Raw genomic sequence first — 13505 nt, 5'->3', positions numbered from 1 at the left:
ACACATGCACACACACACACTCACGCAAATGCAACTTGCACACACAACTGTGGTCTCGGAGAACTGAAACCACACTGGGAGCAGCAGCACCAGTGCGTGATGGGAGTGGCAACTGGGTGGGGACAAGGAGGAGGCTGTGGTGGGGAGGGGGAGGGATAGTATGGTGGGAGTGGCAGACAGTGAAGTGTTGCAGTTTAGACGGAGGGCAGGAGAGAAGGTGCAGAGGGGGAGATGGTAAGTAGTGGAAAGGAGAGAAATAAAAAGAAATTAAAAGACTGGGTGTGGCGGTGAAATGACAGCTGTGTAGTGCAGGAATGGGAACAGGTACGGGGCTGGATGGGTGAGGACAGTGACTAAGGAAGGTTGAGGTCAGGAGGGTTATGGGAACATAGGATCTATTGCAGGGAAAGTTCCCACCCATTCAATTCAGAAAAGCTGGTGTTGGTGGGAAGGATCCGTATGGCACAGGCTGTGAAGCAGTCATTGAGACGAGGGATATCATGTTTGGCAAGGTGTTCAGCAACAGGGTGGTCCACTTGCTTTTTGGCCACAGTTTGTCAGTGGCCGTTCATGTGGACAGACAGCTTGTTGGTTGTCATGCCTACATAGAATGCAGCACAGAGGTTGCAGCTTAGCTTGTAAATCACGTGTCTGGTTTCACAGGTAGCCCTGCCTTTGATGGGATTGTGGTGTCACCGCCAGACACCACACTTGCTAGGTGGTAGCTTTAAATCGGCCGCGGTCCATTAGTACATGTCGGACCCGTGTGTCGCCACTGTCAGGATCGCAAACCGAGCGCCACCACACGGCAGGTCTCGAGAGACGGACTAGCACTCGCCCCAGTTGTACGACGACGTTGCTAGCGACTACACGGACGAAGCCTTTCTCTCATTTGCCGAGAGACAGTTAGAATAGCCTTCAGCTAAGTTAATGGCTACGACCTAGCAAGGCGCCATTAACCATTTGTAACGTTGCATGTACCTGCAGATAGAGTCTCACTTGTATCATCCAGAATGCTGTATACCAAAGGACGAGATAAAAGTTAAGTGTTCTAGTAGCTACGTTCTTTTCTTTATCACATTCATTACGCATCCTGTTCCAGACTTAACGCCAGACGGCGTGAGTTGACGCGTGCCCTATCGGCTACTTCACTGTGGACTGGCTGCCTTAACAGTCCACTACAGGGATAGGTGATGTTAGTGACCGGACTGGAGTAGTGGTGGTAGGAGGATGTATGGGACATATAGGAATTAGCAATAAAGTAAAACAAAATAGTGCAGACATTGGTCAAGTTATGGTTAACTATAACCACAATAACAATATAAAATGGTTCAAATGGCTCTGAGCACTATGGGACTCAACTTCTGAGGTCATATATATATATATATATATATATATATATATATATATATATATATATACTACGAGGTCTGTTCAGAAAGTAAGCTCCGATTGATTGCGAAATTGAAACCACAGTGAACATCAGAAATGTTTTACTTGTAACAATTAGCTACACCTTTCAGCTACTTCTCTACGTAGTCGCCGTTCTGACTTAGACTTTTGTCATAGCGTTGTACCAACTTTTCAATAGCCTCATCATAGAAGGCAGCCGCCAGTGCTTTCCGCCAATTCTCCACGCTGGCCTACACCTCGTTGTCTGTGTCAAAATGTTGTCTTCAAAGACAACCTAGAAACCTGAACAGTCTAAGGTTATTGCGTCTCTGACGTAGTTCGAGTTTGTCAGACTTAGAACTACTTAAACCTAACTAACCTAAGGACATCACACATCCATGCCCGAAGCAGGATTCGAACCTGCGACCGTAGCGGTCTCGCGGTGCCAGACTGCAGCGCCTACAACCGCATGGCCACTTCGGCCTGCAATAACAATATAGACACACAGCTAGCGCCACCAAGAGTTGACATGTTCTCAGCTCCTAAACCATAGGCTTCTGAGTTCATTTGCACTGCTAAATGATCTTTTACCATTGACCATTACCCTGCCTTCATTTGTTCATACATTTTGTAACCCACGTCTCGAAATAGCCTTGCTCAAAATGCTTAATCTTTTAGGGGTAAGATCCTCTCATATTGTGAGACTTGAAGATTTCGAATCTTTTCCTATACGACACGAACTTCAGTCTTATTAATCTAAGTTTTCTACATCCTGGCGATTTACGGTGCACTCTATGACATCTATCAATGTCATTCAGTCCAACTTCTAAGGGATTTCCTAGAAACCTGAACAGTCTAAGGTTATTGCGTCTCTGACGTAGTTCGAGTTTGTCAGACTTCTAGACCAGTTTCTGTTCGAGTGCCCAGTCCTCAGTTTATTTTAATGACTTATCCAGAGCACGGATCTTGCTCACGGCAGTATTGTAAATCTGTTGTAGCACAGTAAGAGTTTGTGCAGTGGTAGGGTTTAACGCTATTTCCTCCAGTGGTTCACGAAATTGTCAAATTTTAAACAGAGCCACAGCTTATTGTTGTGCTTAATTCGTAGTTTCTTGCGTATCTCTCGCACTCGTGCCGCGCCAGTCAAATGTCACGCGACTGTTCGAAATAGCTCCATAGTACGAGGGCGGTTCAGAAAGTAACCTCCGATTGGTCACAGTGCGGGTTGTGGGGGGAGTAGCGACGCCATCTGTGCGTTCACGCACTCAACAGGTCAGTCGGCATCAAGCCGTGGTCGAGTGAACGTCGTACCTGCGCTAGTTTAGTTTTTGTGGCAGTTTGAAATGAGTGCTGCAATAGAAAACCCCGCCAAATGTGAAGTGCGTGCTGTCATAAGGTTTTTCACAGCCAAGGGATATTCTGCAGCAGCTATTCATCGTGAGCTTTGTGCCGTGTACGGACCGAGAGTTATGAGTGAAGGAGTTGTCCGTGAATGGGTACGTTTATTTAAAAGTGGACGAGAAAACGTTCGTGATGAAGAGAGGAGTGGTAGACCATCATTGGTGACTGACGAACTCGTTCAGACAGTTGATGCAAAAGTTCGTGCAAATCGACGTTTCTCAATGTCAGAGTTGTCTACTGGTTTTCCACAGATTTCTAAGACTCTCTTGTACGAGATAGTGACAGCAAGATTGGGTTACCGTAAGTTCTGTGCACGATGGGTGCCCAAAATTCTTACCGACCACCACAAAACTCAAAGAATGGCCTCTGCATTAGACTTTCTGTCACGTTATGAGGACGAAGGAGAACCATTGTTAAACATAATCGTGACCGGTGACGAAACCTGGATTAAGTACGTGAACCCTGAGACAAAAGAACAATCAAAGATGTGGGCACATTCAAATTCGCCTACCAAACCAAGAAAAGCCTCGCAAGATTTTTCTGCCAGAAAACTGATGGCAACGGTGTTTTGGGATGCCAAAGGGGTGTTGTTGGTTGAATTCATGGAACGTGGTACGACCATTAATCGAGACGTGTACTGTGAAACAATAAAAAAGTTACGACGGGCTATACAGAACAAACGCCGTGGTATGTTGACTTCCGGTATCGTTTTTTTGCACGATAACGCCCGTCCTCACTCTGCTCGCAGAACAACGGCCCTTCTTGAGTCCTTCAAGTGGGACGTTATCAACCGTCCACCTTACAGCCCAGACCTGGCGCCAAGTGATTATCACCTCTTCATGCATTTGAAGGAATGGCTCGGGTCACAGCGGTTTGATGACGACGAAGAGCTCAAAGATGCGGTCACAGGCTGGCTCCAGGCACAAGCGGGTGATTTTTATGCAGAAGGAATTTCAAAGCTTGTGAAGAGATACGATAAGTGCCTCAATCGCTATGGAGACTATGTAGAAAAATAGTGCAAAGATGTAGTTGTAAGATGTATATATTAAAATATTTTTATTTAACTTGGTGTATTTTTTTAAATCAACCAGAGGTTACTTTCTGAACGGCCCTCGTATAACGGACGCTGCGCCGTATCGCGAATTCTCGAGCCCATTGGGACGCGAGTATCCTTTCCCAGGAGCTAAATAGAAAAGCTAGATATCAGGTGTTATAGACTAGCTTCATTTTAGTGTAGAGTTATAATGGAAAAAGGAGGAGTTTCAACACATATAAAAACTGGACGCAAAGTCAAAAATGTTCAGACGAGCAGTTCTTATGTAGATCAGAACCTAGAAGCATGTGCTCGTTGAGTTGTTACTGCAGAATAGTTCTCTTTCAATTGTAATAGTCTACAGATTCCGTCTGCGCAACTTTTAGCTTGTAATGAGAGATCTGGATGATTTACTGGGCAACCTGCCAGCTAAGAAGAAACGCTCAGTACAAGTTGTTTATGCAGATTCATATGTAAATGTCTTCAAACATCCTGATAACAAAAATGAACTGCAATCACTAGTTGGGTGTTTAGTCTGATTTCAGTAGTGAATTTTCCAACATGCGTGCAGCAAGATAACAGGATACTGACTGACAACATTTTTACAGATAGTTGTCAGGTGTAATCAAGTAATATGTACACAGTTCTTAATGAACTAATGTACGTTATGTACAATGAGGCTATCTGATCGTTATACGAGGTGTGGCTAGAAAAAAACCGGACTAGTACTGGTGAAACAATAAAACGAATGCAATAAGGCTGAAAGTCGCGTGGCCTGTCACGTGACTCTCGCTCCGCCTACTGCTCGAGTTTCATCTGCCTCCTGCACTCAGTCTGCCCGTGGCGTCTGTTTTAAGTAGTTGACGTTTTGTCTGTGCGTCGGAAAATGAGTGTACAGAAAGAACAGCGTGTTAACATCAAATTTTGTTTCAAACTAGGAAAATCTGCAAGTGAAACGTTTGTAATGTTACAACAAGTGTGCGGCGATGATTGTTTATCGCGAACACAAGTGTTTGAGTGGTTTAAACGATTTAAAGATGGCCGCGAAAACACCAGTGATGACACTCGCACTGGCAGACCATTGTCAGCAAAAACTGATCGAAACATTGAAAAAATCGGTAAACTTGTTCGACACTTTCCTTGTCAACTCCTGTTAACTCAGACACTGCTCTGATTGTTAAACGGCGATCTTGTCGAACAAGTTTACCGATTTTTTCAATGTTTCGATCAGTTTTTGCTGACAATGGTCTGCCAGTGCGAGTGTCATCACTGTTACGCCTGATATGCTACAGAGAGTGTGGAACGAGTTGGAGTATCGGGTTGATATTGCTCATGTGTCTGGAGGGGGCCATATTGAACATCTCTGAACTTGTTTTTGAGTGAAAAAAAACCTTTTTAAATACTCTTTGTAATGATGTATAACAGAAGGTTATATTATGTTTCTTTCATTAAATACACATTTTTAAAGTTGTGTTATTCTTTTTGAATCACCTTGTATTTCTCAGTTCCAGTCATGCATCGACTGTACATTTAAAAACGGTCTCTGTTCGGGCTAATACTCTTTAAATAAAAAAATCGTTCGTCCAATAGAGGCGCTGTCCAGGAGAAATGATTTCAGATTATGTGTAATACTTGCTTTGCCACCTGTCGGACAGTTTATCTTAGTCTTCGTATATCCATAACTGAAACGGACGACTTGGGACGTCAGGTGGTTTAATATATGTTAAAAAATGACGAAATTCCTCCAGCTGTATTAAGGTGTTGGTTTTATTGGCGACTAGTTTCGATGTTGTTACAACATCATCTTCAGGCCCAAACTTGTTGAAAGCAACAGTATGTGTCTAACACTCGTAGTCAATGGTGACACAGGCGTGGTCCATGCGGAAGGCAGGCAGTAACAGGTTGTGAAGCAGTCATTGAGACTGCTGTAAATTATTCCTGTACATCTCTTCATGGAGTGCAAAACAATTCCCAGTCACGTGAGAGTAGTCTAACACTACTAGTGTAAGACACATACTGCTGCTGTCAACAAGTTTGGGCCTGAAGATGATGTTGTAACAACATCGAAACTACACTCCTGGAAATGGAAAAAAGAACACATTGACACCGGTGTGTCAGACCCACCATACTTGCTCCGGACACTGCGAGAGGGCTGTACAAGCAATGATCACACGCACGGCACAGCGGACACACCAGGAACCGCGGTGTTGGCCGTCGAATGGCGCTAGCTGCGCAGCATTTGTGCACCGCCGCCGTCAGTGTCAGCCAGTTTGCCGTGGCATACGGAGCTCCATCGCAGTCTTTAACACTGGTAGCATGCCGCGACAGCGTGGACGTGAACCGTATGTGCAGTTGACGGACTTTGAGCGAGGGCATATAGTGGGCATGCGGGAGGCCGGGTGGACGTACCGCCGAATTGCTCAACACGTGGGGCGTGAGGTCTCCACAGTACATCGATGTTGTCGCCAGTGGTCGGCGGAAGTGCACGTGCCCGTTGACCTGGGACCGGACCGCAGCGACGCACGGATGCACGCCAAGACCGTAGGATCCTACGCAGTGCCGTAGGGGACCGCACCGCCACTTCCCAGCAAATTAGGGACACTGTTGCTCCTGGGGTATCGGCGAGGACCATTCGCAACCGTCTCCATGAAGCTGGGCTACGGTCCCGCACACCGTTAGGCCGTCTTCCGCTCACGCCCCAACATCGTGCAGCCCGCCTCCAGTGGTGTCGCGACAGGCGTGAATGGAGGGACGAATGGAGACGTGTCGTCTTCAGCGATGAGAGTCGCTTCTGCCTTGGTGCCAATGATGGTCGTATGCGTGTTTGGCGCCGTGCAGGTGAGCGCCACAATCAGGACTGCATACGACCGAGGCACACATGGCCAACACCCGGCATCATGGTGTGGGGAGCGATCTCCTACACTGGCCGTACACCACTGGTGATCGTCCAGGGGACACTGAATAGTGCACGGTACATCCAAACCGTCATCGAACCCATCGTTCTACCATTCCTAGACCGGCAAGGGAACTTGCTGTTCCAACAGGACAATGCACGTCCGCATGTATCCCGTGCCACCCAACGTGCTCTAGAAGGTGTAAGTCAACTACCCTGGCCAGCAAGATCTCCGGATCTGTCCCCCATTGAGCATGTTTGGGACTGGATGAAGCGTCGTCTCACGCGGTCTGCACGTCCGGCACGAACGCTGGTCCAACTGAGGCGCCAGGTGGAAATGGCATGGCAAGCCGTTCCACAGGACTACATCCAGCATCTCTACGATCGTCTCCATGGGGGAATAGCAGCCTGCATTGCTGCGAAAGGTGGATATACACTGTACTAGTGCCGACATTGTGCATGCTCTGTTGCCTGTGTCTATGTGCCTGTGGTTCTGTCAGTGTGATCATGTGATGTATTTGACCCCAGGAATGTGTCAATAAAGTTTCCCCTTCCTGGGACAATGAATTCACGGTGTTCTTATTTCAATTTCCAGGAGTGTAGTTGCCAATAAAACCAACACCTTAATACAGGCCGGCCGGTGTGGCCGTGCGGTTATAGGCGCTTCAGTCTGGAACCGCGTGACCGCTACAGTCGCAGGTTCGAATCCTGCCTCGGGCATGGATGTGTGTGATGTCCTTAGGTTAGTTAGGTTTAAGTAGTTCTAAGTTCTAGGGGACTGATGACCACAGATGTTACGTCCCATAGTGCTCAGAGCCATTTTTGAACCTTAATACAGCTGGAGGAATTTCGTCATTTTTTAACATACAGTTTATCTCAGTGGCCAAATGATCAAAACTTTTTCGTGTTCCACGTTGCTCTCCTTTCCAAGTCACTGATTGGTCTAATAATGGAAAATAAACACTATATTCTCCACTCATGTTGTAGGACGTTACTATTGTACAGATTAATTATGACGGATCTCACAAGTGAATATACTGTGAAGGTGCAACTATAATGCCTAACTCGATGAAAAGCCTACGTCACGACTACGGATCATCACATATTATTCTTATAGCTCGCTTCTGTCCAGTCAGTGTTGAGTTACCCCAGACAATTATGCCATAACACGTTACTGGGTGCAGATGTACAAAATACGAGGTGTGGCTAGAAAAAAACCGGACTAGTACTGGTGAAACAATAAAACGAATGCAATAAGGCTGAAAGTCGCGTGGCCTGTCACGTGACTCTCGCTCTGCCTACTGCTCGAGTTTCTTCTGCCTCCTGCACTCAGTCTGCGCGTGGCGTCTGTTTTAAGTAGTTGACGTTTTGTCTGTGTGTCGGAAAATGTTGAGTGTACAGAAAGAACAGCGTGTTAACATCAAATTTTGTTTCAAACTAGGAAAATCTGCAAGTGAAACGTTTGTAATGTTACAACAAGTGTACGGCGATGATTGTTTATCGCGAACACAAGTGTTTGAGTGGTTTAAACGATTTAAAGATGGCCGCGAAGACACCAGTGATGACACTCGCACTGGCAGACCATTGTCAGCAAAAACTGATGCAAACATTGAAAAAATCGGTAAACTTGTTCGACAAGATCGCCGTTTGACAATCAGAGCAGTGTCTGAGTTAACAGGAGTTGACAAGGAAAGTGTTAGGCAGATTCTTCATGAAAGTTTCAACATGAACAAAGTGTGTTCAAAAATGGTTCCAAAGTGTCTCACAATTGGACAGAAGGAACGCCGAAGAATGATTTGTTCTGACATCCTGGAAAACATTGAAAGTGATCCCACCCCGGCGATCTTGTCGAACAAGTTTACCGATTTTTTCAATGTTTCCATCAGTTTTTGCTGACAATGGTCTGCCAGTGCGAGTGTCATCACTGGTGTCTTCGCGGCCATCTTTAAATCGTTTAAACCACTCAAACACTTGTGTTCGCGATAAACAATCATCGCCGTACACTTGTTGTAACATTACAAACGTTTCACTTGCAGATTTTCCTAGTTTGAAACAAAATTTGATGTTAACACGCTGTTCTTTCTGTACACTCAACATTTTCCGACGCACAGACAAAACGTCAACTACTTAAAACAGACGCCACGGGCAGACTGAGTGCAGGAGGCAGATGAAACTCGAGCAGTAGGCGGAGCGAGAGTCACGTGACAGGCCACGCGACTTTCAGCCTTATTGCATTCGTTTTATTGTTTCACCAGTACTAGTCCGGTTTTTTTCTAGCCACACCTCGTATGTCTAGAGATTGATTAGTCTGCTTCCAGATCTAGCAAAAAAATAATACGAAGAGAAAAAGTAGCTGAATTTATCTCTTTGAACAGCTCAGCAATACGCTTCTTCCAGTGCAAGTTTTCATTAATACCTACACCCAAAAATTTGCGGCATTCCACCTTGTTTGCTGAATCCTATTCATATGCTATAACAGCAGTTACTGTGACTCTACTTTCTGAACTGAATACAATGTGTTTACTAAAAATTTAGGCGTAGTCCATTTTCGCAAAACCTCCCAAGAATTCCCCAAAAAAACCATTACCAGATTCTTCTGTTCCTTCCTCGCTAATCGTATTTATTATAACACTGCAAAAAGTACCAATTCTGCTTCAGGAATGTGGAATAGAAGGTCACTCACACATGTACTGGGGATACGAGTCGACCCAAAATTTAAAATTGTGGGACTGCCTTCATGATTTCTCCCCAGTCGCTAATATTTTCTCTTCTTCCACCACTGTTTGAATTATTCATCACAACTTCTTGCTTCGGTTTGTTAAGCATGATTGCGACCAGTGGAGTGAAAATCCATTAATTGCTTAAAGCTCTCGTTTTACAATGATATACGTAATCAAACACTTTGGAAGGATCACAAAAATACTAACATGATATTTTATTAAACTTCCTGGCAGATTAAAACTGTGTGCCCGACCGAGACTCGAACTCGGGACCTTTGCCTTTCGCGGGCAAGTGCTCTACCAACTGAGCTACCGAAACACGACTCACGCCCGGTCTCACAGCTTTACTTCTGCCAGTATCTCGTCTCCTCCCTTCCAAACTTTAGAGAAGCTCTCCTGGAGACCGGGCATGAGTCGTGCTTCGGTAGCTCAGTTGGTAGAGCACTTGCCCGCGAAAGGCAAAGGTCCCGAGTTCGAGTCTCGGTCGGGCACACAGTTTTAATCTGCCAGGAAGTTTCATATCAGCGCACACTCCGCTGCAGAGTGAAAATCTCATTCTGGATGATATTTTATTATTTAAGGCTTGTAATATTTGGCGAGTGAATGTACAAATAGCATTCTGAGTCAAGCAACCCTTGTGGAATCAAAAGTGTGATGTGAACGTAAAGTGTTCCTACTTAAATGAGAAACTTCCCGTCAGTAATCTCCTTTCTTGAATATGTCTGTAGCTCGTCGTCTAGTGGTTAGCATTGGTGCCTCGGGATCACGGCGTCCCCGGTTCCATTCCCGGCCAGGTTGGGAATTTTCTCTGCCCGGGGACTAGGAGTTTGTGTTATCCTCATCATCATCATTAATGACTGTGACTGGATTGGATTGTAAATAAAAAATGGACTGTGTAAAAATTGGGACTTTATATGGACGCTGATGACCACGAAGTTGAGCGCCCCACAAATCAAACATCATCATTTCTTGAATATTTTGCAAATAGACGACTATAAAGAAATTGAGCAATAATTATTTAAGTCTTTCTTATCATCTTTCTTATGAAGAGGTTTAACAATTGCGTATTTTTCCGTCTGAAAAATTGTCTGTGCCAGTGAGGCATTCCTTAACTAACACAGTAGAAGTTTTCAGAATTTTGTTTAAATTTCGTTGAACACCACATGAGCTTTTCTCTTTCAGAATTTTTAGAGTTCTGATCATTTCAATGACGGATGCTGGCGCTATTACTAGTTTTTCAAGTTTTGAGGAATAAAACTTTTTATTTGTTCCCTTGCTTCTTCAGCTGAGCCATTTCATCCTATTTTTGCTGCTAGATTTAGAAAGCGATTATTAAGAATACTTGCATCTTGTGAATTATCAGTCACAGCACTGTCATTTAGTGTTGCTGTGATAGTACCTTGTATGCTGGCGGGTTGCACTTTCTCCCATTTCACGACCTCCCACACACTTTTAGTCTTACTAGCTGCATTATTGATTTCTGTCAGGACCAGCATGTTTCTGGACATCGTAATAACTTCCCTTTATTAAATGTTACAGTATTTTATGCACAAGGTGGGCTGATAGTAACTCCGTACTTTTAATATTTTCCCTCCTGAAGTATTGCACATATACGCTACTGGCCATTAAAACAGCTACACCAAGAAGAAATGCAGATGGTAAACGGGTATTCATTGGACAAATATATTATACTAGAACTGACATGTGATTACATTTTCACGCAATTTGGGTGCATAGATCCTGAGAAATCAGTACCCAGAAAAACCACCTCTGGCCGTAATAACGGCCTCGATACGCCTGGGTATTGAGTCAAACAGAGCTCGGATGGCGTGTACAAATGGTTCAAATGGCTCTGAGCACTATGGGACTCAACTGCTGTGGTCATAAGTCCCCTAGAACTTAGAACTACTTAAACCTAACTAACCTAAGGACAGCACACAACACCCAGCCATCACGAGGCAGAGAAAATCCCTGACCCCGCCGGGAATCGAACCCGGGAACCCGGGCGTGGGAAGCGAGAACGCTACCGCACGACCACGAGATGCGGGCTGGCGTGTACAGGTACAGCTGCCCATGGAGGTTCAACACGATACCACACTTAATCAAGATTAGTTCAAATGGTTCAAATGGCTCTGAGCACCATGGAACTTAACATCTGAGGTCATCAGTCCCCTAGAACTTAGAACTACTTAAAGCTAACTAACCTAAGGACAGCACGCAGATCCATATCCGAGGCCGGATTCGAAACTACGACCGGAGCGGTCACGCAGTTCCAGACTGTAGCGCCTAGAACCGCACGGCCACTCCGGCCGGCCATCAAGATTAGTGACTGGGGTATTGTGACGAGCCAGTTGCTCGCCCACCATTGACCAGACGTTTTGAATTGCTGAGAGATCTGGAGAATGTGCTGGCCACGGCAGCAGTCGAACATTTTCTCTATCGAGAAAGGCGTGTACAGGACCTGCAACATGCGGTCGTGCATTATCCTGCTGAAATGTAGGGTTTCGCAGGGATCAAATGAAGGGTAGAGCCACTGGTCGTAACACATCTGAAATGTAACGCCCACTGTTCGAAGTGCCGTCAATGCGAACAAGAGGTGACCGAGACGTGTAACCGATGGCACCCCATAGCATCACGCCGGGTGATACGCCAGTATGGCGATGACGAATACACGCTTCCAATGTGCGTTCACGGCGATGTCGCCAAACACGGATGCGACCATCACGATGCTGTAAAACAGAACCTGGATTCATCCGAAAAAATGACGTTTTGCCATTCGTGCACCCAGGTTCGTCGTTGAGTACACTATCGCAGACGCTCCTGTCTGTGATGCAGCGTCAAGGGTAACCGCAGCCACGGTCTCCGAGCTGATAGTCCGTGCAGCCGCAAAAGTCATCGAACTGTTCGTGCAGATGGTTGCAGTCTTGCAAACGTCCCCATCTGTTGACTCGGAGATCGAGACGTGGCTGCACGATGCGTTACAGCTGTGCAGATAAGATGCCTGTCATCACGACTGCTAGTGATACGAAGCCGTTGGGATCCAGCACAGCGCTCCGTATTACCCTCCTCAACCCACCGATTCCATATTCTGCTAGCAGTCATTGGATCTCGACCAACGCAAGCAGCAATGTCGCGATATGATAAAACGCAATCGCGATAGGCTACAATCCGACCTTTATCAAAGTCGGAAACGTGATGGTGCGCATTTCTCCTCCTTACACGAGGCATCACAACAACGTTTCACCAGGCAACGCCGGTCAACTGCTGTTCGTGTATGAGAAGTCGGTCGGAAGCTTTCCTCATGTCAGCACGTTGTAGGTGTCGCCAACGGCGCTAACCTCGTGTGAATGCTCTGAAAAGCTAATCATTTGCATATCACAGTATCTTCTTGCTGTCGGTTAAATTTCGCGTCTGTAGCAGGTTATCATAGTGGTGTAGCAATTTTAATGGCCAGTAGTGTATGTCGTTCTAGAAGCCAAGTAGTCATTCGGACCGCACAGCGGGTGACGCGGCGTTAATCCGTGATGTACGGAGAAGTACTTACGCGGGTAGCGGCAGTAGCTCCACCACAGCCGCTTCTCGCCGTAGCTGCCCCCGGGCGCCCCCGTGACGCGGGAGATGTGGTCGCAGACGCAGTCGAGCACCGAGGTGCCGTTTGCGGCCAGCAGCGCCAGCAGGGTCGCGGCGGCGCCTGCTGGGTGCATCCCGGCTGTTCTCGCTGAGGAGCGAAAGCGAGCAGTGCGCGGCGCGCAGCAGAGGCATCCCGCCGGATGGGCGGACAGCGGGGAGTCAATACCACATCCGCGGTCCTTTCCGCTGTGGCGGGGGACCAGCTGCCAGCACACAAGCGCCACCGATTTTTTGTTTTCCTTTATTGCTTTTCAATTCCCCCCTGTAGTATACAGAGAAGTTGCAGCGTTAGAAAATTGTAGCGAAATGCAGGAAGATCTGCAGCGGATAGGCACTTGGTGCAGGGAGTGGCAACTGTCCCTTAACATAGACAAATGTAATGTATTGCGAATACATAGAAAGAAGGATCCCTTACTGTATGATTATATGATAGCGG

The 13505-nt window shown here is 46.2% G+C and overlaps 1 protein-coding gene across 1 annotated transcript in view; it reads right to left on the bottom strand.

The window, feature by feature from the left end:
• The window catches only part of LOC126212815 (uncharacterized), a 128908-nt gene extending 115727 nt beyond the window's left edge, over nucleotides 1-13181 (bottom strand). Inside the window, exon 1 of the mRNA XM_049940226.1 lies at nucleotides 12984-13181. Coding sequence (XP_049796183.1) covers nucleotides 12984-13143 — 160 coding nt within the window. The 5' untranslated portion in view covers nucleotides 13144-13181. The remainder of the gene's footprint in view (nucleotides 1-12983) is intronic.
• Between the last annotated feature and the right edge of the window lie 324 nt (nucleotides 13182-13505).

Source organism: Schistocerca nitens, chromosome 11 (genome assembly GCF_023898315.1).
Source record: "Schistocerca nitens isolate TAMUIC-IGC-003100 chromosome 11, iqSchNite1.1, whole genome shotgun sequence".
Taxonomy (NCBI): domain Eukaryota; kingdom Metazoa; phylum Arthropoda; class Insecta; order Orthoptera; family Acrididae; genus Schistocerca; species Schistocerca nitens.
Note: the sequence above shows the minus strand (reverse complement) of the source record. Positions and strands in the feature narration are given on the sequence as shown.